General features: G+C 42.3%; 2 protein-coding genes across 7 annotated transcripts in view; both read left to right on the top strand.

Moving 5' to 3' along the window:
* The first annotated feature begins 238 nt into the window (after positions 1-238).
* Positions 239-24,154, top strand: LOC106580288 (CREB-regulated transcription coactivator 2). 2 transcript variants are annotated; one of them, XM_014161140.3, is made up of 14 exons: positions 240-666; positions 4,103-4,204; positions 4,408-4,518; positions 4,731-4,792; positions 5,884-5,952; positions 6,361-6,461; positions 6,655-6,681; positions 6,824-6,953; positions 7,882-8,120; positions 13,044-13,522; positions 14,219-14,737; positions 20,428-20,502; positions 20,642-20,843; positions 21,119-24,154. In XM_014161140.3, the coding sequence occupies exons 1-14, from the start codon at positions 493-495 to the stop codon at positions 21,316-21,318; spliced, it is 2,490 nt and encodes an 829-aa protein (XP_014016615.2). In that variant the 5' UTR covers positions 240-492; the 3' UTR covers positions 21,319-24,154. The 2 variants fall into 2 exon arrangements, with proteins under 2 accessions (XP_014016624.2, XP_014016615.2); XM_014161149.3 differs by lacking the exon at positions 5,884-5,952 and having other exon boundaries at positions 239-666.
* Positions 24,155-26,078: 1,924 nt separating this feature from the next.
* LOC106580258 (DENN domain-containing protein 4B) overlaps positions 26,079-27,887 on the top strand; it is a 38,817-nt gene continuing 37,008 nt past the window's right edge. For 2 of the 5 annotated variants that reach the window (XM_014161081.3, XM_045702510.2), the window contains exon 1: positions 26,079-26,506. The gene's annotated coding sequence lies outside the window, so the exon portion shown is untranslated. The remainder of the gene's footprint in view (positions 26,507-27,887) is intronic. The other 3 variants (XM_014161096.3, XM_014161101.3, XM_082962083.1) reach the window with 2 other exon arrangements.

Here is a 27,887-nt window from a genome sequence, read left to right as displayed (position 1 = left end):
ATAGGATTTGTGATGAGTACGATAGTGATCAGACAACCAGTGTATTTTACTACTGAATAATCTGGTTTATATGCAGCCCTTTTATTTTGAGGAAACCAACCAATATAATAGTTGTTTAGTTTTTTTTTTTTTACGTTTTTTAATCAATATCCAAAATATCCATTATACAGAACTGTAATTTCTGTGTTGACTTAGCCTTATATAAAAATAAAATAAACTACATGCCCCAGATTGCGTTTGGGCGCTCTGACCTTCTCCTCCCACAAGTCAGATGGTTTCGACTAGCTAGTTACCACAGCCATAAAGTAAAAATTGGCTGTATCGTACAAATTCATGAAAGCAAAAAATAGCTTTTTGGTCTTCATTTAAGGTTAACTGTGTAGTTCATGTTAGGTTTGGTTTGGTACGGCCCGTATCACTTTGTGGCTATGGTAACTAACGTTAGTGACGACCAAGTCAGATCATCCCACTGCGTGAAGTCGTTCGGTAAAGATGTCTGCTACGGATGTAGGCGGTTGTGGACCCGGAGCAGGACCCAGTTCGGGTGCTGGGTCTGGGGCATCGAACCCCCGAAAATTTAGCGAGAAAATAGCTCTACATACCCAACGTCAGGCTGAAGAGACTGCCGCTTTTCAGGAGGTTATGATGGATATCACCTCTACCAGGGTAAGTCGGAGGGGGGGAGGCAGGAGATGAAAGCTGGAGTAAGTACAGGCCCGGGGCTTGTCAAGAGTCAACAAAAAATACGAAAATTATAAACTAATATAACGTTAGCTAACTAACTCTAGCCAATAATGAACGTTATCTACGACTTGCCTCATCTGTTGGAGTTTGAATGTCTAGTTATTTCACCTACTTAAAGTTAAATAGCTAACTACGATGTTGTTTGCTATCTTATCTAACTTGTCAAAAGTGGAATGCGAACCAGCTAGCTAGTTAACTAACGTTAGCGTAAATAAACGATTTAGCTAGCCCTGCGTTAGCCACCTGTGGCTAAATAGTATTTCAAATTCAGTAGCTAACGTTAACTAGTTCGTTACGTTACTTATTTAACGTTAGCTAGCTGTCTACCCGTAGTGAGTTAATGTTAACGAGACATTGTAGTTAACTAACTTTTAATATATTTTCGTTTGTCCCACATTTACAAACCAAACTACCTAAGAACTGCTGAACTGTGTGATTGATTGATAACGTTACTTACCAGCCATGTTTTGGCTTAACGTTAGATTTTCAGTGCTGAGCTAGTTAGTTAGCTAGTTTGTCAAATAGACGGTGCATCAAGTGAAGTGGTTCATAGTGGCTGCTGTCAACCACCACAGCAGAACAGATTGCAAACTCTTGGCATACTGCAACCAACTCAATTATTTTTCCACTGAGTTTAACATTCACAAAATGGTGTGTTTATAGGAACTCCACTGCTGTATTAATTACGCCGATTCTGTTGCAAAACGTTTAGCAACACTAGCCGTTTACTCCAAACAAACTTTTTTTTTTTCAACGAAAACGAGAGTTTCTATTGGACAAAAACCGGTTGGTCTCCCCCCGTTTTTCATCGTTTGCTCTGTTTGTGTACGTTTGGTTCTTAAACGGGTTTCCGTTGCAAGACAATGAATACACCCCAGAGTTTATTATAGGAATCTTTCAATTTGAAGTAAATAAGCTTGAACTGATTTTCAAACAGATACGAATTATTAATTTGGTTATTAATGAATTTATTAACATCTTTCTTTGAACATTCAATCTTTTAGAAACATGTTAATGCCCACCATTTCCCCCCTCTACGAATAGCCTATACATTTTGAGGTGAATGTGATGCAGACTGTGAAGAAGGAATAGAAAGGAGATGAGGGCAAATCAAATTAAGTGATTCCATTTTTTTTAACCTTTATTTACCTAGGCAAGTCAGTTAAGAACAAATTTGTATTTATAATGACGGCTTACCCCAGCCAAACCGGACGACGTTGGGCCAATTGTGCGCTGTCCTATGGGACTCCCAATCATGGCCGGATGTGATGCAGCCTGGATTCAAACCAGGCACTGTAGTGATGCAGCCTTAGACCGCTGCGCCACTCGGGAGCCCAAAGACTCACCCTCTCATAAATTGCATTGTTGGGCAGCACATTCAAGGGCTCAAGTCTTGGCTCATCCCAACCGCTCATAACACCCCACTTCCTTCATTCACGGTAATTCCCCTTTGCCATCTCAACCACTGCCTTTTCTGGGAATTCCGTTGAGTCTCGTCCTTTACAATCTCCCCATCTAATATACTTTTTGTCAGGGTGGTCCAATCAGCCTAATAGCAAGGCAGGGGCGCAGGTACCGGTAAATGGAGACGGAGCATGCTGCGAAACTGATGTGCTTTGTGTGTGTGTGTGTGGTGTGTGTGTGTGTGTGTGTGTGTGTGTGTGTGTGTGTGAGAGAGAGTGAGCAGGCACAAACTATACAGTAAAGTAGTACAGAATTACGCTAAGACTTCACTTTAAAATTTATGTCAAACAAAAACCATTGATTTCAAAGTTTAACAAACCATGCAGTTCTATGCACAATCACTACTTTGAACAATTTACTCAGTAAATAAAAAACATTTAGTGGAATAACTGTGCAGGTGCAAAGTTTGATAACAGAATTTCGGTAAATTCTCACTCAGTTTTATTCTGTTTCCAGACTTTGTATCTGCACAGTTCATCCTGTAAATGTGCTTTTGTAAAATGTTCAGTGGAAATTGTTAAAAGTAGTACTTGTGAAGAGAGTTCTATGGTTTGTTAAACTTATAAATCAATGTTTTTTTGTTTGGTATAAATCTGAGTTTGTGCAAATCTGTTACCATGGATTTGCCCACTTCCATTCATTTATTGTATTTATTCATCAGTTTGGTTGTACAGCCTGTATATGTGTGGAGAATTCATATTGTCATCAGTGTGATGAATACTGAAAGCTCTAGCTACTGTAATCGTATTCGCCTGTGGCTAGGCCTATGTAAAAGAGAGGGGATTGAATCCGCAGTAGGGGAAACAGCTTCTCCTTCCGCCCCATGGCCATTGTTATTGCATTTGTTTTGTTGACGAAGTGAAGGTGAGGAGCGTCACCCATCATAGTAAAAATTGTTTCACCTATTCTGCTGTTCTATCGCTGGTGCAATCATGTCAGAGGGGGAAAAAAGTGTTCTTTAACTTCTTTGTTGTTGTAAAATCACAGTTTCAAAATTAAGGATTCCAGCTTTAAGGCTTTTGGGCATTTTTAGATGGGTTTGTAAAATATGACACAGTAGGTCTATCTTATCTCTAATCTGGAACAGTGGTGGTTCATATGAATCGATTTCAGGAGGGAAGGGAACCGTGTAAGGGCAGATTTAATCTTATGTCATATGAAGACCTTTTCTCAAATTCCTCTGCTGTCATAATGATATGTTACACTGCCAATGTCTCATTTGGGAGGTACACAAAGCAGTATTTTCTCACTGTCACCTCACTGGAAATGTTTTGTCCAACTTGAAATTTATTAGGCAACTCCTGGGGGTTATTAGCAATAGCAATATCCAGTATGCTGGTGGGGATATTGTTGCTTTGTGACTGTTTTCAAAGTTCTTATTTTTCTTAGAAATAATAATTTAACAGCTTTTCCTCAGTAAGTGTGGTTTTCCCTGTGAATGATTGTCCATATCTTTTACAATGATGAACTCACTGCCCTCTGTTTTAAAGGTTGAGAGACTGCATGAAAGATGTCAGAGGCAGGACAGCACATTATAACATGTGTCAAGTTCTTACTCAAAAGAAAAAGGTCTGAAAAGACACCAAGATGTTTGGCTGTGTCATTAATGAAAATGGCCAGACAGTGTCTTACTAAAAGAACGGGCCAGGTCATTTCAAACATTCTATTGTGACATAGGACAACCACAGCTTTGCAGGTGATAAAGCACACTACAACAAACTCTTGATGATCTTGTTACCCATTTGATTATCTCAATCCACTGTTGTGGCATCTGTCTCTGTGTACCCTATGCAGCAATCCAGCAGTGAAATATTTCAAGGACACAAGTATTGCAGTTTGTCTTACAAAAGACATTAGGTATTCATAAAGTCTCCATCGCGTCTTTGTTCTCCAGATCCAGGCTCAGAAAGTGCGTCTGGCTAGAACCCAGGGCCCGTACTATGGGGGCTCCCTACCCAACGTTAATCAGATTGGCAGGAACCCAGGCGACTTTCAGGTGAGAGAGGATCACCTTATTTTTTTCATCCTCTGTGTGTGGGGGTCCACATTTAATATATAGCCTAAAAATCTATCCATACAATCACTTGACACCAATTTAAACACCATGGCATCTCTCCCTCTTGCACCCCTCTTTATCCTCTCTCCATTTCTGTTTCTCCGTTCTCCTACTTGTTTCCCTCATCTTTCCCCCTCTCTTAGGGTTTGTTCCACTCTAACCTGGACTCCAGTCGCTCTACACGGCACCACGGCCTGGTAGAGCGGGTCCAGAGGGACAGACGCTTCATCTCCCCAGTGCGTCCCTACAGGAGAGTAAGTATCCTTCACAATACCTCTGAGACCAGAGTCCGGGTGGTATTCCACAAAGCACAATCTAGCAGCTAATCCAGAGTTTTGCTCTACTTAGGCAAAGGACTGCTTTGATAATATATTGTTTTGTAATTTTCTATGTTGTGCTGACCAAATCCCTGATTGTGGATGAGAAGAGTAGATTTAGTTGTTGCCTTGACTTGTGTGCTCCTCAGGTGGACAGCTCTCCATATAACTCAGCCTATCTGTCCCCACCTCCGGACACCAGTTGGAGAAGGTAATGTTCTGGAGTGGAACCCAATCTTCTGAGACATGGGTATCCCTAGGGAAGCCTGTTCATTTTTGATGTATTGTGCTTAGTTGTTTTTCTCTGCAGCATTATAGCTTGGTAACAATGCATACTAACGCGATTGGGACTGACTAACAAGATGCCTGATTTTAGCTTTCCTTCATAGCCTTGAATTCAGTTGCTTTTCAGAACTTTTAGTTTTATTTTCTCCACTTTCCTCCCTTTTTTCTGGCATCCGAATACACTTACACTCTTTATTTTTAATTTTTCAAGTTTTAGAAAGAAACTCCCGCCTCTTTTCTCTTCTTGCCAGTCCTCTTCTTTCTTTTCTTTATTTCTCTGCTAAATGGAGAAAGGAAAACTGGCTTTGACATGAAATTAAATGACTCTTACACACCTCCCAATAGTTCCACTTTTATCTTAATCTCTGCAAAAAATACAGGCATGTCAAGATTACTTATAAATTTGCGTTGACACATGAATAAAATGAAGGCCGCTCTAAACCGGCGTTTCTCATCCCCGCTCGCTTGGATGCTGCGCTTTGGGAAATGGCCTCCATTAATCAGGTGAATGGAAGGAGCTGCTCCTGAAGCTTGTTTGTGGTGGAGTCGGCACAAGTCTGTCCGATTCTTTCCAGAACAGCACTGGGGTCTGGAAACACTGATAAACAGCCTCGTAAGTTCTACTGACGTGAACTGATCGCTGCGAGACCCCGTTTTAGCAGAGAATTTAAGAACCTCTTTCATAATAGCCAGTCTTACAGAAGCACATGAGCACACACACGCATGAGCGCAAGCTCACTCTTGTGAATGCATACATTCGTGCACATGAGCATGCATTAACACACACCCACAAATGCACTCAATTCCCTCAATATTCTCTGTATCCACGTACATGAGTGAAAAGTGTCTATGGGATGCGCCATGTGTTCTGTAGAATGTCAATCTCCCTCTCTTCCTCCCTCTGTCTCTGCATCTCCTATGCTCGTCGTCCGTCCCAAGCCTTCTCTCTTTACATTTTTAAAAATGTATTATCCTTCTCTGGAGAATAATGGCCATTTTTGTTGTTGATCACGAAAGGAACTGTTCGGGCAACTTCCCAGGAGACAAAAGCCAGTTATTTCGCCTCCCCACCATGGCACTCAACAGGTGAATCCCACCCTCCCACCCTCTCCATCTATCTTCTCTTCTCCCCCTCAACATAGGGCATCAACTTACTGTCCTGGGGCAGACATTAACAGACGATTGTGCCAGTGCGAGATATGGCCATTCAAAGATCTTCCAAGAGCTTATATATTGTATGTGTTGATCCTTTTTATATTGAATGAATTGATATTTAAGACTGAGTTCCAGTATATCATGGATGGAGTTAGTTTGTGGCTGAGTAGAAGTAAAAGTCAAGTGGTGATTGTCATGATGTGGTTACTGGATGACTTTTCTAATGAGTCATGGATTGACTTGCGTAGTTGGTTCCTGTTTGGAGAATGTTGATGTGGCAATGGAAAGAGACCCCCTGGATATATCTTTCTCCTCTCCTGATGCCTTTTCTCGATGCAGGACCAACTCAGACTCTGCCCTCCACACCAGTGTGATGAACCCCCCTGCAGGAGACCCCTTCAGCGCTGGACACACACTCACCCCTCAGGGCAGACTCACTGGTGAGGACTCACTAAAGACTAAACCAACAGCATGTTTTTAGTTAACAAATCGGAGTGGGAGTTGAGGGTTTGCCACTGAGATAAGTGTCTGCTAAATGACCATATTGTTATAATTGCTTAAGTGTGATTGTGCCTTAAGCCCATTCCCAGTTTGCGCCAGTGCTCTGACTTGTATCTCTCTGTGCTCCTCTAGGTCAGAGTGAAGGAGAGGGGAGAAGAAGTGAGTCTAAAAGTCCCACTCGCTGTACACTAACAATTCTGTCCTAATTTAAACACACCACAAATAATCTTGACAATGGAAAGAAATCCTTGTGACCAGGAGACAGTGAATTGATTTCCTCAATCATGTTTGTCACCCACAGTGTTTCCGTACCCAGTTCCCCCCATTGAGGAGAACGTTATGGATCAGGGCAAACTGCTCAAGCCCTGGGACACCAAGAAGTTGCCCCTGCTGTCTTCTCGACCCAAGTCCTGTGAAGTTCCTGGTATCAAGTAAGTCAATCCTTCTAAAACACATCCAAGTCATTTCTACAGCTTTTCTCACAGGATAGAATAACTTATGTGGAAATGTCTGTGGCTCTAGAAGTTTGAACAAAATTAATTATCTACAGTAATCTGTTTCAGTGGAGACACATGGTTATAAAAACCTGCGATGTTGTCCATTAATGTAGACCTAATGTAATTTGTCGTTGCTGCTTACATTTAATGTAATTTGTTTAATTTAATGTGAAGCAGCAATATATGGAGGGGAGTCTGATAGTAGACACAGTATTGTACTATGGCTAGCGTGTGCCCTCAGGTATGACAAATTAATCCATGGCTGATTTTCTGTTGAACACTATCTGTTGCTGTAAAAGCCTCCGCTCAATCTCCATTTCTTCTCCATTGAAACAGCCATTTGAAATATCTTCCTCCGTTTTCAGCCTCTGTCTATCCTCCTCTTCTTGGTCATGACTAGCAGTCGGTGTAACCAGGGATGCAGAGGGTTGGTTGACATGACGTTCCACTCCCCCGTAGCCTTTCCGTTGCACATTCTTTTATCTTTCTCTCATAGCTGGGGTTTAGATTGGAATGTGTGTGTAGTGGACTTCCTTTCTTTTTCCCTCTCTCATTCACTTGCTCTTTATCTCCCATGTCTTTTTTTCCCCCCCTTGTTTTCTCTCCTCTGTAATTTATTCTCTCGCTCGCTTTCTCCCCTCGGTCTATTCTTCTGTTCTTTTTCTCTCTCTGTCGTTTTCTCTTTCTCGCTGCGTGTGTCTGGAGGCTGATGTTGGGTGTGAGTCAGTTTAGTTCTGGGATGCTGAGGTCACCCTGTCTGTCTGGAAATCACACGCACCACAGTGTCTAATTCTTGCCGAATGTGAGACACCACTGTGGTTTCTCTTGTCTTTCTAAATAGTTTCTCCATCTCCTCCTCCAGTATCTTCCCCTCCCCGGACCAGCAGTCCAGCACCCCCCATGCCCCCTCAGCCCTGAACACGGGGGGCTCCCTGCCCGACCTCTCCAGCCTGCACTTCCCGTCGCCACTGCCCACCCCGCTGGACCCAGACGAGCCGGGCTACCCCTCGTCCCTGAGTGGGGGCAGCAGCACGGGCAACCTGGCCTCCACCCTCACCCAGCTGGGCATTAATGCCAGCAACGCCTTCCGCCACTCACCAGGTACAGGGAGGGGCTGTGGGACACAGGCTGAAGAGTGTGTGTGCTATTGTATGCCATGTTGATCTTCAGCACCTCTCTCTTGTGTGTATGTTAGTGTGTGCGCTCATGCAGGCATGCTAGGAACAATACAACCCTTTCTGTCACACAAGTTAAAATGTCTAAGTTTTGAATCAAACGGAGGAAGCTAGTGGGTGTTGGTGCAAGAGGGAGACAGGCCGACATTCATTTAGGTGGGTGCGTGTAAGATTTATTTAGAAAGTGAAAGTGGAGGTTAAGTGCAGGGCTGTGCATTCGGAAAAAGTAGCTGTCCTAGGGCCCTAAAAAATCCATGATGCAAAGAACGTGGAAAGAATCAGATAATCTTGACAATAAAATGGAATTCAACAATGTAAAAAAAAATAAAAAAAATGTATTGAACTTAGTAGGGAGTCAACGAAATGTAGTGAAAATTAATTAATTTGCCCAGGTTTATCATAAGACATGACCAGAATGCATCAGTGATTTGTATTTCCTGCAGCTTTCTGAAGAGGCAACGAGAATTCCCCCGTCTGTGTATGTGCGGTGCGTGCAGTTACCACTTTGTGTAGCTGTTAGCGATGATGCTAATGAAAACAGTCTTCTGGTAGATGGAATGGCTTTCCCAAAAACCTTATAAATTAAATGTTAACTGCAAAGCCTATGCCTACCTGGCAGATTGATATCATGATTATTTGCATCAATCCAGTGGGTGTTTGTTTTGCAAACTCTATCATAACAAAAACACAGCTGAACAGCCTCTTGCTAAGTGTGCGCTGGATTTAAAGGGTAACTACACTGAATAATTCCCCAAAAATTCCCAGACCTCAAAAGTGGTCTCCTTATGTGGTTTAAGCATGGTTGTGGACTTAAAAAATCCCATTTAGTTGTTTTTCAATTCAAGTGTCATTTTGAGTCAAAGCCTGAAAAAAAACCCCGGGGAAAACGGAGACCTGGAAAAACTCCACGGAATTTGGGTAAATTAAACTAACCGGAATCAGGCAAGAAATGAAGCAGATTTTATATGGCCCTACTGACCTTAGCTGTGTTAAGGTGATTTGGCCGACCACACACAGGAAATGTTAACTTCAGTCTAGAGGCAAGGCCTAGGGTTCATGTCAATAGTCTGAGGTGGCTTGCTCTTCTCGTCTTGTCTCTTCGTCACTGACGGAAACGGGTGAAAACGGTATGGTGAATGCTTGTCAGATATTTGCTGGTATTATTCTATTTCTTTCACATCAGTGCAAATTAAGGATAGGAGACAATGAAAGGAAACCTAGTTTGACTCTTGAGCTGCACCCTGCAGCTCAGGGCCTCTTCAGGGGACTGAGCTAGCGTTATACCTCCTGATATGATCGCCAGGAGACAAACTGTTTGCAATTTGTAAAAGTAAATGTTAAAACAACGAAATGTTGCAATACGTTTTCATTGAATTTTAATGTTTGTAGACTTCTAAACTGAACAAAAATATAAACGCAATATGCAACAATTTCAAAGATTTTAGTTAGTTCATATAAGGAAACCAGTCAATTGAAATACATTCTTATCAATGGATTTCTTCTACTTTTAAAAATCCACCTCTCTAAAAACACGTCTCTCACTGTCGCCGCCTGCTATAGACCACCCTCTGCTCCCAGCTGTGCTCTGGACACCATATGTGAACTAATTGCCCCCCCATCTATCTTCAGAGCTCGTGCTGCTAGGTGACCTAAACTGGGACATGCTTAACACCCCAGCCATCCTACAATCTAAGCTTGATGCCCTCAATCTCACACAAATGATCAATGAACCTACCAGGTCAGCCCAAAGCCGTAAACACGGGCACCCTCATAGATATCATCCTAACCAACTTGCCCTCTAAATACACCTCTGCTGTTTTCAACCAAGATCTCAGTGATCACTGCCTCCTTGCCTGCATCCGTAATGGGTCAGCGGTCAAACGACCTCAACTCATCACTGTCAAACGCTCCCTGAATCACTTCAGCGAGCAGGCCTTTCTAATCGCCCTGGTATCCTGGAAGGATATTGACCTCATCCCTTCAGTAGAGGATGCCTGGTTATTTAAAAAAAATGCCTTCCTCACCATCTTAAATAAGCATGCCCCATTCAAGAAATTTAGAACCAGGAACAGATATAGCCCTTGGTTCTCCCCAGACCTGACTGCCCTTAACCAACACAAAAACATCCTGTGGCGTTCTGCATTAGCATCGAACAGCCCTCGTGATATGCAACTTTTCAGGGAAGTTAGAAACCAATATACACAGGCAGTTAGAAAAGCCAAGGCTAGCTTTTTCAAGCAGAAATTTGCTTCCTGCAACACAAACTCAAAAAAGTTCTGGGACACTGTAATGTCCACAGAGAATAAGAGCACCTCCTCCCAGCTGCCCACTGCACTGAGGATAGGAAACTCTGTCACCACCAATAAATCCACTATAATTGAGAATTTCAATAAGCATTTTTCTATGGCTGGCCATGCTTTCCACCTGGCTACCCCTACCCCGGTCAACAGCACTGCACCCCCCACAGCAACTCGCCCAAGCCTTCCCCATTTCTCCTTCTCTCAAATCCAGTCACCTGATGTTCTGAAAGAGCTGCAAAATCGGGACCCCTACAAATCAGCCGGGCTAGACAATCTGGACCCTTTTCTTTCTAGAATTATCTGCCGAAATTGTTGCAACGCCTATTACTAGCCTGTTCAACCTCTCTTTCGTGTCCTCTGAGATTCCCAAAGATTGGAAAGAAGCTGCGGTCATCCCCCTCTTCAAAGGGGGGGACACTCTTGACCCAAACTGCTACAGACCTATATCTATCCTACCCTGCCTTTCTAAGGTCTTCGAAAGCCAAGTCAACTAACAGATTACCGACCATTTCGAATCCTACTGCACCTTCTCCGCTATGCAATCTGGTTTCAGAGCTGGTCATGGGTGCACCTCAGCCACGCTCAAGGTCCTAAACGATATCTTAACCGCCATCGATAAACAATACTGTGCAGCCGTATTCATTGACCTGTCCAAAGCTTTGGACTCTGTCAATCACCACATCCTCATCGGCAGACTCAACAGCCTTGGTTTCTCAAATGATTGCCTCGCCTTGGTTCACCAACTACTTCTCAGAGTTCAGTGTGTCAAATCAGAGGGCCTGTTGTCCGGGCCTCTGGCAGTCTCTATGGGGGTGCCAGAGGGTTCAATTCTTGGGCCGACTCTTTTCTTTGTATACATCAATGATGTCGCTCTTGCTGCTGGTGAGTCTCTGATCCACCTCTACGCAGATGACACCATTCTGTATACTTCTGGCCCTTCTTTGGACACTGTGTTAACTACCCTCCAGATGAGCTTCAATGCCATACAACTCTCCTTCCGTGGCCTCCAACTGCTCTTAAATACAAGTAAAACTAAATGCATGCTCTTCAATCGATCGCTGCCTGCACCTGCCCGCCCGTCCAGCATCACTACTCTGGACGGTTCTGACTTAGAATATGTGGACAACTACAAATACCTAGGTGTCTGGTTAGACTGTAAACTCTCCTTCCAGACTCACATCAAACATCTCCAATCCAAAGTTAAATCTAGAATTGGCTTCCTATTTCGCAACAAAGCATCTTTCACTCATGCTGCCAAACATACCCTCGTAAAACCGACCATCCTACCGATCCTCGACTTCGGCGATGTCATTTACAAAATAGCCTCCAATACCCTACTCAATAAATTGGATGCAGTCTATCACAGTGCCATCCGTTTTGTCACCAAAGCTCCATATACTACCCACCACTGCGACCTGTACACTCTCGTTGGCTGGCCCTTGCTTCATACTCGGCGCCAAACCCACTGGCTCCAGGTCATCTACAAGACCCTGCTAGGTAAAGTTCCCCCTTATCTCAGCTCGCTGATCACCATAGCAGCACCCACCTGTAGCACGCACTCCAGCAGGTATATCGCTCTGGTCACCCCCAAAGCCAATTCCTCCTTCGGCCGCCTCTCCTTCCAGTTCTCTGCTGCCAATGACTGGAACGAAGTACAAAAATCTCAATAACTGGAAACAATTATCTCCCTCGCTAGCTTTAAGCACCAGCTGTCATAGCCCATCTATAATTTAGCCCAAACAACTACCTCTTCCCCTACTGTATTTATTTATTTTGCTCCTTTGCACCCCATTATTTCTATTTCTACTTTGCACTTTCTTCCACCGCAAATCTACCATTCCAGTGTTTTACTTGCTTTAGTGTATGTACTTCGCCACCATGGCCTTTTTTGCCTTTACCTCCCTTATCTCACCTCATTTGCTCACATTGTATATAGACTTATTTTTCTACTGTATTATTGACTGTATGTTTGTTTTACTCCAGGTGTAACTGTTGTTGTATGTGTCGAACTGCTTTGCTTTATCTTGGCCAGGTCGCAATTGTAAATGAGAAATTGTTCTCAACTTGCCTACCTGGTTAAATAAAGGTGAAATAAAATTTTAAAAATAATAAAACATTTCACATGACTGGTTATACAGATATGCATCTGTTCCTCACAGATACAGTACCTTAAAAAAAAGGTTGGGGCGTGTAACAGAAAACCCAGTCAGTATCCGGTGTGACCACATTTCCCACATCTCCTTCGCATAGAGTTGATCAGGCTGTTGATTGTGGCCTGTACAATTTTGTCCCACTCCTTTTCAATTGCAAACAAATTTGTTCGCAAAGTTTGAGAGACATAAGCTTGTTGTGCATATGGAACATTTCTGGGATCTTTTATTTCAGCTCATGAAACATGGGACCAACACTTTACATGTTGCGTTTTATATTTTTGTTCAGTGTATTATGTACGCATTACCACAACTTTTCACACCAGGACTCAAAATGCGTGTTTTATTTTATGTAGCTATATATTCAGATCTGTTTATCCGTCTTGTTTATTTGAACAGGTCTCCTGGCATCTCTTCAGGGCACTCTCAGTAACCCCTCCTTGCAGTCCTCGCTAAGCAACCCCAACATCCAATCATCTCTCAGCAGCCACTCCTTCCCCAACTCCCTCAGCTCCACCTCCTTGCACTCGTCGCTTAGCAACCCTTCCCTGCAGTCCTCCCTTAGCTCCTCCCCCTCCCTCCAGTCTTCCCTGAGCAACCAATCCCTGCACTCCTTCCTCAGCAACTCCTCCCTGAGTGGCCAGTCCCTCCAGACCGCAGCCAGTAACCCTAGTTACAGTAGCGGGGTGGGAGGGTCCGGCTCGTGCTCCTCTTATTCGCCATTGCTAACTAGCCAGGGGCAGTCACCACTCAGCACGTCGCCACGGAGACGAGCTCAGCTGTCCCCTCTGATCCTACCCATGGGAGGGGAGTCTCGCCGGCACCACTCCAAACAGTTCTCCCCCACCATCTCTCCAAACTTGTCCTCCATAACACAGGTAATGTCTACCTATGTTCTCCTTTTACCATGATTTAATCACAGGACAGAATAAGACTGCCCTGGGGTTAGGCGGTATCCAGATGTTCATACATTCATGCAGTTCCTGTGCTGCGCACACAAAACAAATAGTAGACATCAGGGATTTTGATCCAGGAGGGGATTTGTCTCTGCTGTAACCAAGAAGATTGATCTTGCAAGCTAGCTACTTGGTTAGCCAATAGAACCTGACTAGACGTTAATTACTTCTCTCTCTGGTTGGAACTGTGCTATGCCAGAATGTGGACACCACGGAGCCAGCGCAAGATATGGCTCGAAAAACGTACCTCAACCCAGGGATGGGAGATGGCACTGTACTTCTAATTATGATGAATCGAGAAGATTGAAATACTGCTAGTTTTTAAGTAAACTGCCCTTTTCGTCAGCATGCAAGGGTAGCTAATGCTGTTTATCTATTAACCTAGTGCACAAGTTGACTGTAGATATTTATTTAAAATAACAAATATTCAAATTTATGAAAAAACTAGCTCAATTGTTTTGACGTATTGAAAATCATGCCATGGGTATTTCAAAAATACCCCAGTATATAGTTTATACTGTATCCCGCTCAAGCCTACATGGCACCATAACATTGGCTGACCTGCATGCCAATTGAGTTCGTATTCCATTTCCAATCAATGTGTTTATCTCCTCCCAGGGCGTCCCTCTGGACACCAGCAAACTGCCCATGGACCAGAGGCTCCCTCCCTACCCCTTCAGCCAACCCCAGCAGCAGCTTCATCAGCCAGGTCCTCCAGCATCCCAGCAGGCCTCTCAGGCAGGACAACAGCTCTCCCAGCCGTCCGTGGTACAACAACAACAACAGCAGCACCAACACCATCAGCTGCATTTGCAATACCAGCTGCACCAGCAGCAACGTGCCCAGTCTCAGCAGGCCCTCCAGCAGCAGCACCTGCAGAACCTGCGCAATGTCCAGAACCAGCAGATGCAGCATAGGGTGTCGGTCAAAATTGAGAAGCAGGGTGAGCAGGGCCAGAACTCCCAGTGCCTGCAGACGCAAGACCCGCAGTCGACCCAGCAGCAACAGCAGCAGCAGCAACAACAACAGGACCAGCAAGACCAACAGCAGCAGATGGAGCAGCAAAGGCAGCAGGGAAGTCTTCCCCAGCTGCAGCACATCAGCCACTCCCTGGCCACAGACCTGGGCCTCTACAACGTGAGTGGAGTTAGTGCCAGCCCATTCAACACACTCCTGCCAATTGGCCGCATAAAGCCAGAACTTCCTCTATGTCCTCCTATTGGTCTGTCACTGTTAATCTACCTCACTTCTCCGGGGCAGAGGGGCATGACAGCCTGCATGGTTTGATGTCTTTGTAAACGCATGGTTTTAAAGCAAGCGCAATGTTGTAAACTTTGGTTGTGATAGAAACTGAGGTCAACTAGAATGATCTGGATGACGTAATCATCTGCACATCTGTTATGAAGACCATAACCAGTGTCAGCCTGATGGCTTCTGGTCACACCAGGACATATTTTAAGAGTTCACTCTGTCATCTAACTAGAATTAGCTCACTATTTTGTATTGTATATTTGTATAATCAGCTGATTTATTTATACATTTGGCCATGCAAATTGATCACTGTTCAGCCTCTTAGTGTGTGACATCCTGAAGTTTCAAATAGTATAATATCTTTATCTCTTTACACATGACACATTACTCTGCTGTCATGGGATATACAGTACCAGTCAAAAGTTAGGGGTTTTTCTTCATTTTTACTATTTTCTACATTGTTGAATAAGAGTGAAGAATTCGAAATTATGACATGACACATGGAATCATGTAGTAACCCCAAAAAATTGTAAACAAATCAAAATATATTTTATATTTAAGATTCTTCAAAGTAGCCACCCTTTGCCTTGATGACAGCTTTGCACACTCTTGACATTCTCTCAACCAGCTTCATGAATGCATTTCAATTTGTTAAAAGTGAATTTGTGGAATTTCTTTTTCTTAATGCGTTTGAGCCAATCAGTTGTATTATGACAAGGTAGGGGTGGTATACAGAAGATAGCCCTATTTGGTGAAAGACCAAGTCCATATTATGGCAAGAACAGCAAATAAGCAAAGAGAAACGACAGTCCATCATTACTTTAACCTGTTGGGGCTAGGGGGCAGTATTTGCACGGCCGGATAAAAAACGTACCCGATTTAAACTGGTTACTACTCTTGCCCAGAAACGAGAATATGCATATAGTAGATTTGGATAGAAAACACTAAAGTTTCTAGAACTGTTTGAATGGTGTCTGTGAGTATAACAGAACTCATATGGCAGGCCAAAACCTGAGAAGATTCCATACAGGAAGTGCCCTGTCTGACAATTTGTTGTCCTTCTGTTGCATCTCTCTCGAAAATACAGCATCTCTGCTGTAACGTGACATTTTCTAAGGCTTCCATTGGCTCTCAGAAGGCTCCAGAAAGTGTAATGGGGTGTCTGCTGTCTCTGGGCGAAGAACAGCAGGAGAATTTGTGAGTGATAAACCTGGGGACAGTGACACTGGAGATGCGCGTTCATGAGAATTCTCCATTTTTTTCTTTCAGCCTTTGAATGAATACAACGTCGCCCGGTTGGAATATTAGCGCTATTTTACGAGAAAAATAGCATAAAAATTTATTTTAAACAGCGTTTGACATGCTTCGAAGTACGGTAATGGAATATTTAGAATTTTTTTGGAACGAAATGCGCTCGGGCGTCACCCTTAGGATAGTAACCTGAACGCACAAACAAAACGGCGGTATTTGAATATAACTATGGATTATTTGGACCAAAACAACATTTGTTGTTGAAGTAGAAGTCCTGGGAGTGCATTCTGACGAAAAACAGCAAAGGTAATCCAATTTTTCTAATAGTAATTCTGAGTTTGGTGAGCCCCAAACTTGGTGGGTGTCAAAATAGCTAGCCGTGATGGCCAGGCTATGTACTCAGAATATTGCAAAATGTGCTTTCGCCGAAAAGCTATTTTAAAATCTGACATAGCGATTGCATAAAGGAGTTCTGTATCTCTAATTCTTAAAATAATTGATATGTATTTTGTGAACGTTAATCATGAGTAATTTAGTAAATTCACCGGAAGTTTGTGGTGGGTATGCTAGTTCTGAACATCACATGCTAATGTAAAAAGCTGTTTTAAAAAAAAATATAAATATGAACTTGATATAACAAAACATGCATGTATTGTATAACATAATGTCCTAGGAGTGTCATCTGATGAAGATCATCAAAGGTTAGTGCAGCATTTAGCTGTGGTTTTGGTTTTTGTGACATATATGCTTGCTTTGAAAATGGCTGTGTGATTATTTTTGGCAGCGTACTCTCCTGACATAATCTGTTTTGTTTTCGCTGTAAAGCCCTTTTGAAATTGGACAATGTGGTTAGATTAACGAGAGTCTTGTCTTTAAAATGCTGTAAAATAGTCATATGTTTGAGAAATTGAAGTTATAGCATTTTTGAGGTATTTGTATTTCGCGCCACGCGATTACACTGGCTGTTGTCTAGGGTGGGACACAAGCGTCCCACCTAGCCCAGGGAAGTTAAGACATGAAGGTCAGTCAATATTGTACATTTCAAGAACTTTGAAAGTTTCTTCAAGTGCAGTCGCAAAAACCATCAAGCGTTATGATGAAACTGCCTCTCATGAGGACTGCCACAGGAAAGGACGACCCAGAGTTACCTCTGCTGCAAGTTCATTAGAGTTTCCAGCCTCAGAAATGGGCAATTAACTGCACCTCAGATTGCACCTCAGAGTTCAAGTAACCGATACATCTCAACATCAACTGTTCAGAGAAGACTGTGTGAATCTGGCCTTCATGGTTGAATTGCTGCAAAGAAACCACTACTAAAGGACACCAATAAGAAGAGACTTGCTTGGGCCAAGAAACACGAGCAATGGACAACAGACGGGTGGAAATCTGTACTTTCGTCTGATGAGTCCAAATTTGAGATTTCTGGTTCCAACCACTGTGTCTTTGTGAGTCGCAGAGTAGGTGAACAGATGATCTCTGCATGTGTGGTTCCCACCGTGAAGCATGGAGGAGGAGGTGTGATGGTGTGGGGGTGCTTTGCTGGTGACACTGTAGGTGATTTTAAAATTAAAGGCATTCTGCAGCAATATGCCATCCCATCTGGTTTGCACTTAGGGAAAAGGGGATATCTAGTCAGTTGTAAAACTGAATGCATTCAACCGACTATGTCTTCTGCATTTAACCCAACCCCTCTGAATCAGAGCGGTGCGGGGGGCTGCCATAATCGACATCCATGTCTTCGGTGCCCGGGGAACAGTGGGTTAACTGCCTTGCTCAGGGCCAGAACGACAGATTTTTACCATGTCAGCTCAGGCTTAGTGGGACTATCATTTGTTTTACAACAGTACAATGACCCAAAACACACCTCCAGGCTGTGTAAGGAATATTTCACCACAAAGGAGAGTGATTGAGTGCTGCACCAGATGATCTGGCCTCCACAATCACCCAAACTCAACCCAATTGAGTTTGGAATGAATTGGACCGCAGAATGAAGGAAAAGGAGCCAACGAGTGCTCAGCACACAGTTGAAGTCTTTAGTTTACATACACCTTAGCCAAACGCATTTAAACTCAGTTATTCACAATTCCTGACATTTAATCCCAGGAAATATTCCCTGTCTTAGGTCAGTTAGATCACCACTTTCCAGTGGGTCAGAAGTTTACATACACTCAATTAGTATTTGGTAGCATTGCCTTTAAATTGTTTAACTTGGGTCAAATGTTTCGGGTAGCCTTCCACAAGCTTCCAACAATAAGTTGGGTGAATTTTGGCCCATTCCTCCTGACAGAGCTGGTGTAACTGAGTCAGGTTTGTAGGCCTCCTTGCTCGCACACACTTTTTCAGTTCTGCCGACACGTATTTTCTATAAGTTTGAGGTCAGGGCTTTTTGATGGCCACTTCAATACCTTGACTTTGTTGTCCTTAAGCCATTTTGCCACAACTTTGGAAGTATGCATGGTCATTGTCCATTTGGAAAACCCATTTGCGACCAAGCTTTAACTTCCTGACTGACGTCTTGAGATGTTGCTTCAATATATCCACATCATTTTCCTTTCTCATGATGCCATCGATTTTGTGAAGTGCACCAGTCCCTCATGCAGCAAAGCACCCCCACAACATGATGCTGCCACCCCCATGCTTCACGGTTGGGATGGTGTTCTTCGGCTTGCAAGCGTCCCCCTTTTTCCTCCAAACATGACGATGGTCATTATGGCCAAACAGTTCTATTTTTGTTTCATCAGACCAGAGGACATTTCTCCAAAAAAGTATGATTTTTGTCCCCATGTGCAATTGCAAACTGGCATTTTTATAGCAGTTTTGGAGCAGTGGCTTCTTCCTTGTTGAGCAGCCTTTCAGGTTATGTCGATTATAGGACTCATTTTACTGTGGATATAGATACTTTTGTACCTGTTTCCTCCAGCATCTTCACAAAGTCCTTTGCTGTTGTTCTGGGATTGATTTGCACTTTTTCGCACCAAAGTACATTCATCTCTAGGAGACAGAACGCGTCTCCTTCCTGAGCGTTATGACGGCTGCGTGGTCCCATGGTGTGTATACTTGCGTACATTGTTTGTACAGATGAACGTGGTACCTTCAGGCATTTGGAAATTGCTCCCAAGGATGAAGCAGACTTGTGGAGGTCTACAGTTATTTTTATGAGGTCTTGGCTGATTTTCGTTTGAGTTTCCCATGATGTCAAACAAAAAGGAGTTTGAAGGTAGGCCTTGAAATACATCCACAGGTACACCTCCAATTGACTCAAATGATGTCAATTAGCCTATCAGATGCTTCTAAGGCCATGACATCATTTTCTGGAATTTTCCAGGCTGTTTAAAGGCACAGTCAACTTAGTGTATGTAAACTTCTGACCCACTGGAATTGAGATATAGTGAAAAATAAGTGAAATAATCTGTCTGTAAACAATTGTTGGAAAAATTACTTGTCATGAACAAAGTAGATGTCCTAAATGACTTGCCAAAACTATAGTTTGTTAACAAGACATTTGTGGAGTGGTTGAAAAACGAGTTTTAATGACTCCAACCTAAGTGTATGTAAACTTCTGACTTCATTTGTATGTGGGAACTCCTTCCAGACTGTTGGAAAAGCATTCCAGGAAAACCTCATGAAGCTGTTTGAGAGAATACAAAGCTGTCATCAAGGCAAAGGGTGGCTACTTTGAAGAATCTCAAATATAAAATATATTTTGATTTTAACACTTTTTATGGTTACTACATGATTTCTTATTTCATAGTTTTGTGTTCACTGTCTACAATGCAGAAAATAGTAAAAATATAGAAAAACCCATGAAGGAGTAGGTGTTCTAAAAAACTTTTGACTGGTACTGTATTTAAAACAGAAATTAGGCTATTCAAGAGGCCATGTTGTTAGAACTTTGGCTCAACAATTTCCTACTTGATGCTTCACATTTCCTGGACCTGTATAGCTTCTCAATACATTTGCAATGCTCTTGTTTCACAACATCCTTCTGACAGATGATGTCATTGAACATGCGCACAATTCTTTTAGCTGCAGAATGTGGTGTGTGAAACTTGAGAGGGGACGCTGATGTCATGCCCAAGTGAGGTGAAATGGATCCTGGGCTCTGTTGTTGAATTGCTCTATTAATAGCAGTCCAGAGAGTAGACTATCTTTGTGTGCTGGGGGTTGTGACATTGGCACCACAGTGAAATTGGCCTGTAGGATGTAGCATCAATGACGCCCCACTCCACAACTACAATACATATTGTAGGTGATGTTACTCAACATAACTTGGTATGACGTGTTGTTCTGTCTTTAGTGTAAAGTACCTGTGTTTTGTGTTGTAGGACACATTACTGTTAAACTCTCTGTTGGATGATCCTTACCTGGGCCTGCAGATCGCCTCCAGACAGAACCAGCAGGTATACCTTTTCTGCAGACACTTTATTTCTCTCTGGCTCATTTTTATATTGACTACTGCACCTCTGCTTTCATTGCTGAGTTCTGTTGTACTGTATTTGTCTGCCTGAGTTCACGTTTGGTGTTTTGTTCCCGTCTCAGTTCAACATGGAGACTCCGGGAGACAGCCTGTCATTCAACCATGGTGGCTTAGGCTGTGGGAGTGGTGGAAAGGGCCAGGAGGAATTCTACCACTCCAACCATGGCTTCCTGGAGCTCCACGATTCAGGGGATAGGCAGCACCTTAACAACCAGAACTTTGGGGGAGAGGGATGCCACAACGTCCCTAACATCATCCTCACAGGTGAGATCTGGGCTACCACTTCGGCTATTTCTCCCTTGTAGGAGAGGAATGCTTTCCAAGTATATAAATATAACTACAACTAACACTAATCCTGAGTGGCTCAGTGGGTAGAGTATGGCACTTACAATGTCAAGGGTTGTGGATTCGGTTCCTGCTGGGGTCACCCATTCAAAAACATATGCACACATGACTGTAAGTCCCTTTTGGATAAAAGCGTCTGCTAAATGGAACATTTATTATTATGTATTACTAGCCCTCTTTTCTTTCTTCACCAGGAGACAGTTCGCTGGGCCTCTCCAAGGAGATCGCCAGCGCTCTGTCCCACGTGCCAGGGTTTGAGATGGACTCCTTTGCCCTGGACGACCCCCTCAGGATGGACCCCCTGGCCCTTGAGGGGCTGGGCATGCTGGATGGGGACCTCATGCTGACTGACCCCGCCGTGGAAGACTCCTTCCGCTCCGACCGCCTCAAGTGACCCCCCCGCCTAGTGTGGTTACTGAGGAGGGAAGGGGCTTGGAACAACCCCGGGCTGAAGTGGAACAGGTGGGGTTGAGCCCTGCTTTGCTTCCCCCTCCTTGGCGATTGACCCAACCACAGGATCTGCAAATAAGAGGTCAGGTGGGAGGTTTTGGACAGTCTAGTGCAGGGTTGTCTGACTGGTCCCGGAGAGAAACTGGGGAGCAGGCTTTGATCCACCATAGTACAAATACACCTGTCAAATAATCAGCTAATCACAGTCTTCAGTCTGGACCTTGATTATTTGAATTGTGTGTGTTAGTGCTGGGCTTGAATAGAATTCTACATGCTCTCCAGGACCAGAGTTGGAGGCACCTGGTCTAGTGGGGATCTCTCCACATGCTTTCTGTGAGGTGATGTGGGGAAGGTTGGAGGACAGGACTGACATGTCAGTGGTGGAGCAAGTTTGTTCAAGGTTCTTTCCGCTACATCCAGGCATTTATCGAAAACGCACTTGTGATGCTTAAGAGAAAAAAAGAAAATATTGGCATTATCTTGTACGAGTCTTATCTGCATGTAAACAAATGCACTTCGGATAATGCATAAATGCAGGAATCACGCATGAGGTCAGTTACACTTGAAAATGCCGTCTTGAAAACCATACAATATGCATTCTATAAGACAGGACTTTCCCGACTGGTATTTCGGCTTTGTCGGTGTTCCATCATTCCAACGCCAGTATGGGGAGGCTGGAATATCAGCTATGTTTGCCATCATTCTACTGCAAGAACATACAGTAGATCTGGGGTATTTATGGATTACATCAACACAACCAGAGACTGTTCAACCAATAGTGGCCAATTGACATGTCATTAAGTGTTTCTATTTTATTTAAGTTTGGTAAAGGTAATTCAGTGGCAGACCTTGCTAGATATAGTTCAGTCTTTCAACGGACAAAGAGAAGAAAGTGTTTTTTTGGAGAGGTGACTTTCTCAGTCCCTCAGGACAAGTTGGCACTTAGGGGCCATTTTAGTGTCTGGACGGCATATTCGTCTGTAAGATTATCGCTGTCTGTGTTCAAGACCCAGCTAAATTGACCTTTCTCATTTGACATCTGCTAACTCGAATCGTTTTGATGGTTCCGAATCTAAAAAATAACTGAATCAATTGTCTAAGGATATTGTCCTCATATTGAATCAAGTAGTCCTTAAGAGTCCATTATCCAACTCTCCTGTCTATAAAAACAACACATAAAATAACGCATTTCACTGCGCCTATCTGGTGTATGTGACAAACATTTGTGTATTATTTTTTTATTTATGTCCCAACATGGCAGCTGTTGCCATTCTGCCAGCCTGCTTCTATACCATGGAGCTTCTCTGTAAGTTTAAGCCGAGGACCTTTTGCTATGCACCACCCCTGTGTGCCTGCTATCCTGCTATAGCTCCCCCTTAGATCTTAGACCTACCCTCTTCTGCACAGTCCCCATTTGTTTTTAAATGTGTACTATTCACAAAGTGTCTGCCTTCCATCAAGAGAATTGGCATTGTTGATATGAAAAAGAAAGAGGGGGCAAAAGCCCTCAATGCATTTCAATGACATGAATTGGAGTTATATGTTTTATCATTGAGTAATTGGGAAACGGCAAGGCCAAAACCAAGTAGACGAATGCATAACAACATTTTTGCCATAGTATGTATTGTAACTGTTACTACTATCCTAAGGCCTTGGAGCTTTAGTGTCCGTTTTAGTCAGGTAATCCTAGCCACTGTGATTGACACCTCTAACCCCTCCCACCTGCTGCACCTGTCTTGCCACAGCAAGGGCCATAGTAACATATTTTTATGTAACAAAGTAGTTATTACTATGAAGTTTTATTTTTTAATTAAAGGTGGTCTATGTCTTTGTATATAAATGTATAAATAACTGAGAATATATTTAAGAAGAGAAGCTGTTTGGTTCCGCAACACCCTGAAACCGGTTGCATGATATGAAAAGCAACTAGTTCTGAACAATGTAGTCCATTTGCTATGCAAAATGTTCTTGTGCATGTCTTGTGTGACTGTCTGGGAGTTGTCAAATACAATTTTTCATATAGTACATTTGCATCATACTATTGTAGCGAAAATACATTTTTTGTAAAATATTTTTTTGCGTTTTTAAATGGTCATATTTTGCTTTGGTGACAATTTTTGATATTGGTGTCTAAAGACTACTGTAAGTTTGACATTGTGTGGCAGCAACAGGAAGTTAGAGCGCTTGAGATAATATCGTTTAACTTTCATAATGACAAAGATTATGGAAATCAGCCCTTCTTTCCAGTGGGGACTGAAAGAGGTCATGTTTGACAGACTTAATAAAACACAAGCGCTGCAACTTGGATATAGAAAGCTGTATGCAACTGTTACATCATAGATTGGTGGTAACATCCATCCTAAAATGAAGTAGTGCTGTTCTGAAGTTGTGCTAACATAGAGTTTAACCCCCTTATTGACAGATATTGAAGTACTTCTAATTACTGGTATGTTTTATTTCAACCATATTGCTTTTACACTGATCATATGAGCCAAATGCAAATCTGTTTTGACAGGAGTGGTGGTTGAAGAGGTTTGATACTCAAACCAATGGTAAAAACCCATTCACTACTGCCCCCTATCCAACAGTAATAGTGTGGGTTTGCAAAGTCCCCTTTCACCACTGTGAGCCAACGTTGTGCCTCGGTGTATATCTTGCTTCTTACTAGGCTGGTGGTATTGGTAAGACCACAAGTCGTTTTGAAGAGTCATAATAATGCATTTTCAATTTAGCCATTAATGAGGGGAGGTAAATAAATAAAAAAGTTAGCGTGAAAATCATATTTGAAAGTGTTAGAGGTTTTTCTGCATTGCCTAGTCCCATGTTCCCTATTTTCTGTGGCATGTTTCCTGTATTTACTGATTTTGTTTAGTACTGCACTGTGGATCATTCCCAACCAAAACTGAAAAGATTCTTTTGAAGTGATATTTGAATTGATAGGCTATTTAATGGAGATTTGAATAAGGCCTTTTTTAATTTGACTGTAGGGTAGAGTGGATGAAAATGTCTTGTCTGATTAGAAGGAATCATGTAAGTGTGGGTAGTATATTTTGGATTGGGTCTGAAGGGTATTCTGATGAAGTACCAGTTAATTTCAGGGTCAGCGCTGGCAGTTGACTCGAGAGGTGTAATGATTATATGATCTCTATCTTCACCTGGTGTGAGAACAGACTTGAAATGCTGAGAAAGTCATTTTACTGTTATTCTGCACTTTGTCATTTGAAAACCCAAGAGCATGCCCGCCATTGGTTGTCCTGCTTGATTAGTCCAGGGTGACGCATGTTTGCTCTACCAGTTGTTTGATTTAGAATTTGTGACAATGTTACGCAATGCCTCAGAGAGATATCGGTCACTTTTCTTCAGATATATATATATATATATATATATATATATATATATATATATATATATATATATATATATATATATATATATATGAGTTTTTTTTTTTTTTTTTTTTTTAACTAGGCAAGTCAGTTAAGAACAAATTCTTATTTACAATGACGGCCTACCCCGGCCAAACCCTAACCCGGACGACGCTGGGCCAATTGTGTGCCGCCCAAAGGGACTCCCCATCACGGCCGGTTATAATACAGCCTGGAATCAAACCAGGGTCTGTAGTGACGCCTCAAGCACTGTGATGCAGTGCCTTAAACCACTGCGCCACTCGGGAGCCCAAAATTATCATGTGTATCCAAAACTGCAGTTTTTTTACTGAGAAAAGGAGCAATATTTGCTCATATTTTCCCCCTCTGTATTAGTTAGTTATACTAAGTGAATTTGTCTCACATCCTGGCAATTCTTCACAGCTGCAATTTGATACTTCAGCTGTCATGTCTATAGAAAGCAATAGTAATGTGGTCGTTTTGATAAACACAAAAAATAAGGTCTGTGGAGAACACAGGCTTAGGAGATCTTATGTTTTGTTCTATGAGATCATCTTTATCACCTAAAGTTACTTTTTTGTGAATTTTGAATTATTTATGTAATCAAAATAATCACAATAAGGGTTCATAATTCATAAAGGTCATGTTGATAGACATCTCATTGAACAAAGCATAGAAAATCATCAAAGCATGTGTTTACCTCAGACCTTATTTGCTGCGTTTATCCCCAAACCCCATTCATTTCCTCCATAGAAACGGCTGAACGAACCTCAGGTTTCATTTCCGATTTTTAGGACTACAAGGAGGCTGCGCTTACAACTTCATTGATCTCTCAGCATCTGTCTGTTTGGCAATAACGTTGTAGTTGAAGACCATGCACGGCAATAACACTGCCAGTAGGGGTTGCTGTTGAACAGTGAAGTTATGTGTGATAGGGCTCAGTCAGATGGCCGTGTTATTGTTCAGTGTATTTTACGGTTGTAGTAAACATTTTTGCTTCATGTTTAGGTTCAAAACCATATGTATTTTGCGTTTTCAGAGTAGTTACATTTAAATGTTTATTTTAAACTTGTAATATCCAGGGGACCCATCGATGTTGTAAATAATGTTCCTAAACCACTGTGCATCTTAAACCTAACAAGAAAATATTTGTACCTTCACATTATTTTGCAAAAAATAAAGCATAGAAAAAAATCCTGTCAAAGGCTGGTTTTATATTGTATTATTATCATCCGCGTTGTCATAACAGATTCACTGGTCTCCAGTACAGTGACAGCTGTAAACAAAACCCAACAGCTGCATGCACGCGGGTGTGTCCACCAATTGTTTTTACTCTCGCAATTTCCTTTCTAGTTTTATAATGAATATTGCCACAGCAAACCATGTTTTAAAATGTATAACAATAGACGGCAGGGAGTTAAACAAATTAAAACTAGTTTGTATGTATTAGTGAAATAGTAGCGCACTACCAAGGCGCAATTCTCTGTGTTCTGAGAGCTCTTTCTGTCTGTGGCACTGGAAGTACGACAGTGTTTTAGTTTCCCGTCTCGACCGCAGGAGCTGTTGGCAGCTAACCTCCCGGCCAGCAAGAAGCGGAATGATACGACAGACATCTGCACTGGCTCAGAATTAGAAACCGACTCTATGGTGCACACGACCGCAAACATGGACGTTAAATGTCTAAATATGACCTAAGCAGGATGATATCCAAAGTGAGCAATCGGAACTGCCAGCAAGGATTACAAGGTAAATAGATTACTAGTTAAATAGTGGTAGTGTCCCCACAATATTTTGTTAGCTTGCTAGGAAGCTAAGTAACGTTAGCTAGCTAATGCTTGCATCTGCTTTGGATTAATAATGTCACACAATTCAGGTATGGTACGCCAGCGGTGACAACTCAAACTCAAATCCCCTCTCGGTTTGTTTTATTCGAAACCCACAATAATAGCTGTTAACCATTATACCAAAGTATCTGTGGCCGTAGTGCTGCGCTAACCGGCTAATGTGCGAAGCGATACAACAGTAACAGGCTATTTCTGTGTGTAACGTTAGGCTGTTGTCGTGATCCAATGAGTGGTACCAAGCACTGACCCAAATGTATATGGTACAACGGATTTTGAAGCAATTAAAGGTTGGTAGGAATACTACATCGCCTGGTGCTCCCTGCCCCTAGTTAAAATATGTTGCCAGCGCGGACATTGATCAAAGATATTTCATGTTGTACTGCGCGTGCATCACGCTTTGCATTGAAACGCATTTCTCTACGTTGGTTATCTCATATACTGTGTTGTCCATTCATGGTACTTTGTGGATTAGGAAAATGCATTATGTGCATTTATCGTGTTTCTGCTTGAGTATTCAGCATACATACTGCAAACGCTTCATATTCCACGACGATATGGGAATACCAGTTGCGTAGATCAGTTTCGTGGGCCCCTCAAGGTTCGAGCAATATTTATTCCGAATATTGACCAGGAAAAATATTGACTTCAATCATTGACGGAGTTGACAACACATACTCAAGACAGACATTTGTTTCTCTTAACTATTTTTATTTTTATTTAAATACGTTTGTAAAATATAGAATGATTCCTTTGAAAATACCCTATTTAAAAACAACCATTCTATCAGATCTTAAGGCATTCTGATGGAATTTGCCAAAAATAGTTGACAAAAATAGTACATTTTATCTTTATTGAAGTGGTATATACACAGACAGTATCAATTTTGTTTTTCAACAGTTGCTTTATGATTCTAAAACCTAAGTGTAGTGTATTTAAACTCATATTCTTTGTTCATCAGGCAGATGCAGTTGACAGTTTATGGTTCTGACCATGGTGATTCCAATATTGTTTGTTTAAACCTATCAAAAGTTGATAACTTTACAGACAATGAGTGGTCTTGTTGCACTACAAGTAATGAGGATATGAATAAGGGGTCCTTATGCTGACCCTGCTCATTCCTGATTAATTTAGGATTTTAGAGAAATCTGACAGTTGACCAAATCCCCTGACACATCTTTTAAGAATCACAGTTTTGACAGATTTTTTTCAAATTTTAAACACACTTTTTTTTGTTGAGAGTTTGAAATTGGTATTCTTTGCTCGGGACAAGGGCATTTCCAGGC

This window comes from Salmo salar, chromosome 02 (assembly GCF_965601325.2).
Source record: "Salmo salar chromosome 02, fSalSal1, whole genome shotgun sequence".
Classification (NCBI taxonomy): domain Eukaryota; kingdom Metazoa; phylum Chordata; class Actinopteri; order Salmoniformes; family Salmonidae; genus Salmo; species Salmo salar.
Note: the sequence above shows the minus strand (reverse complement) of the source record. Positions and strands in the feature narration are given on the sequence as shown.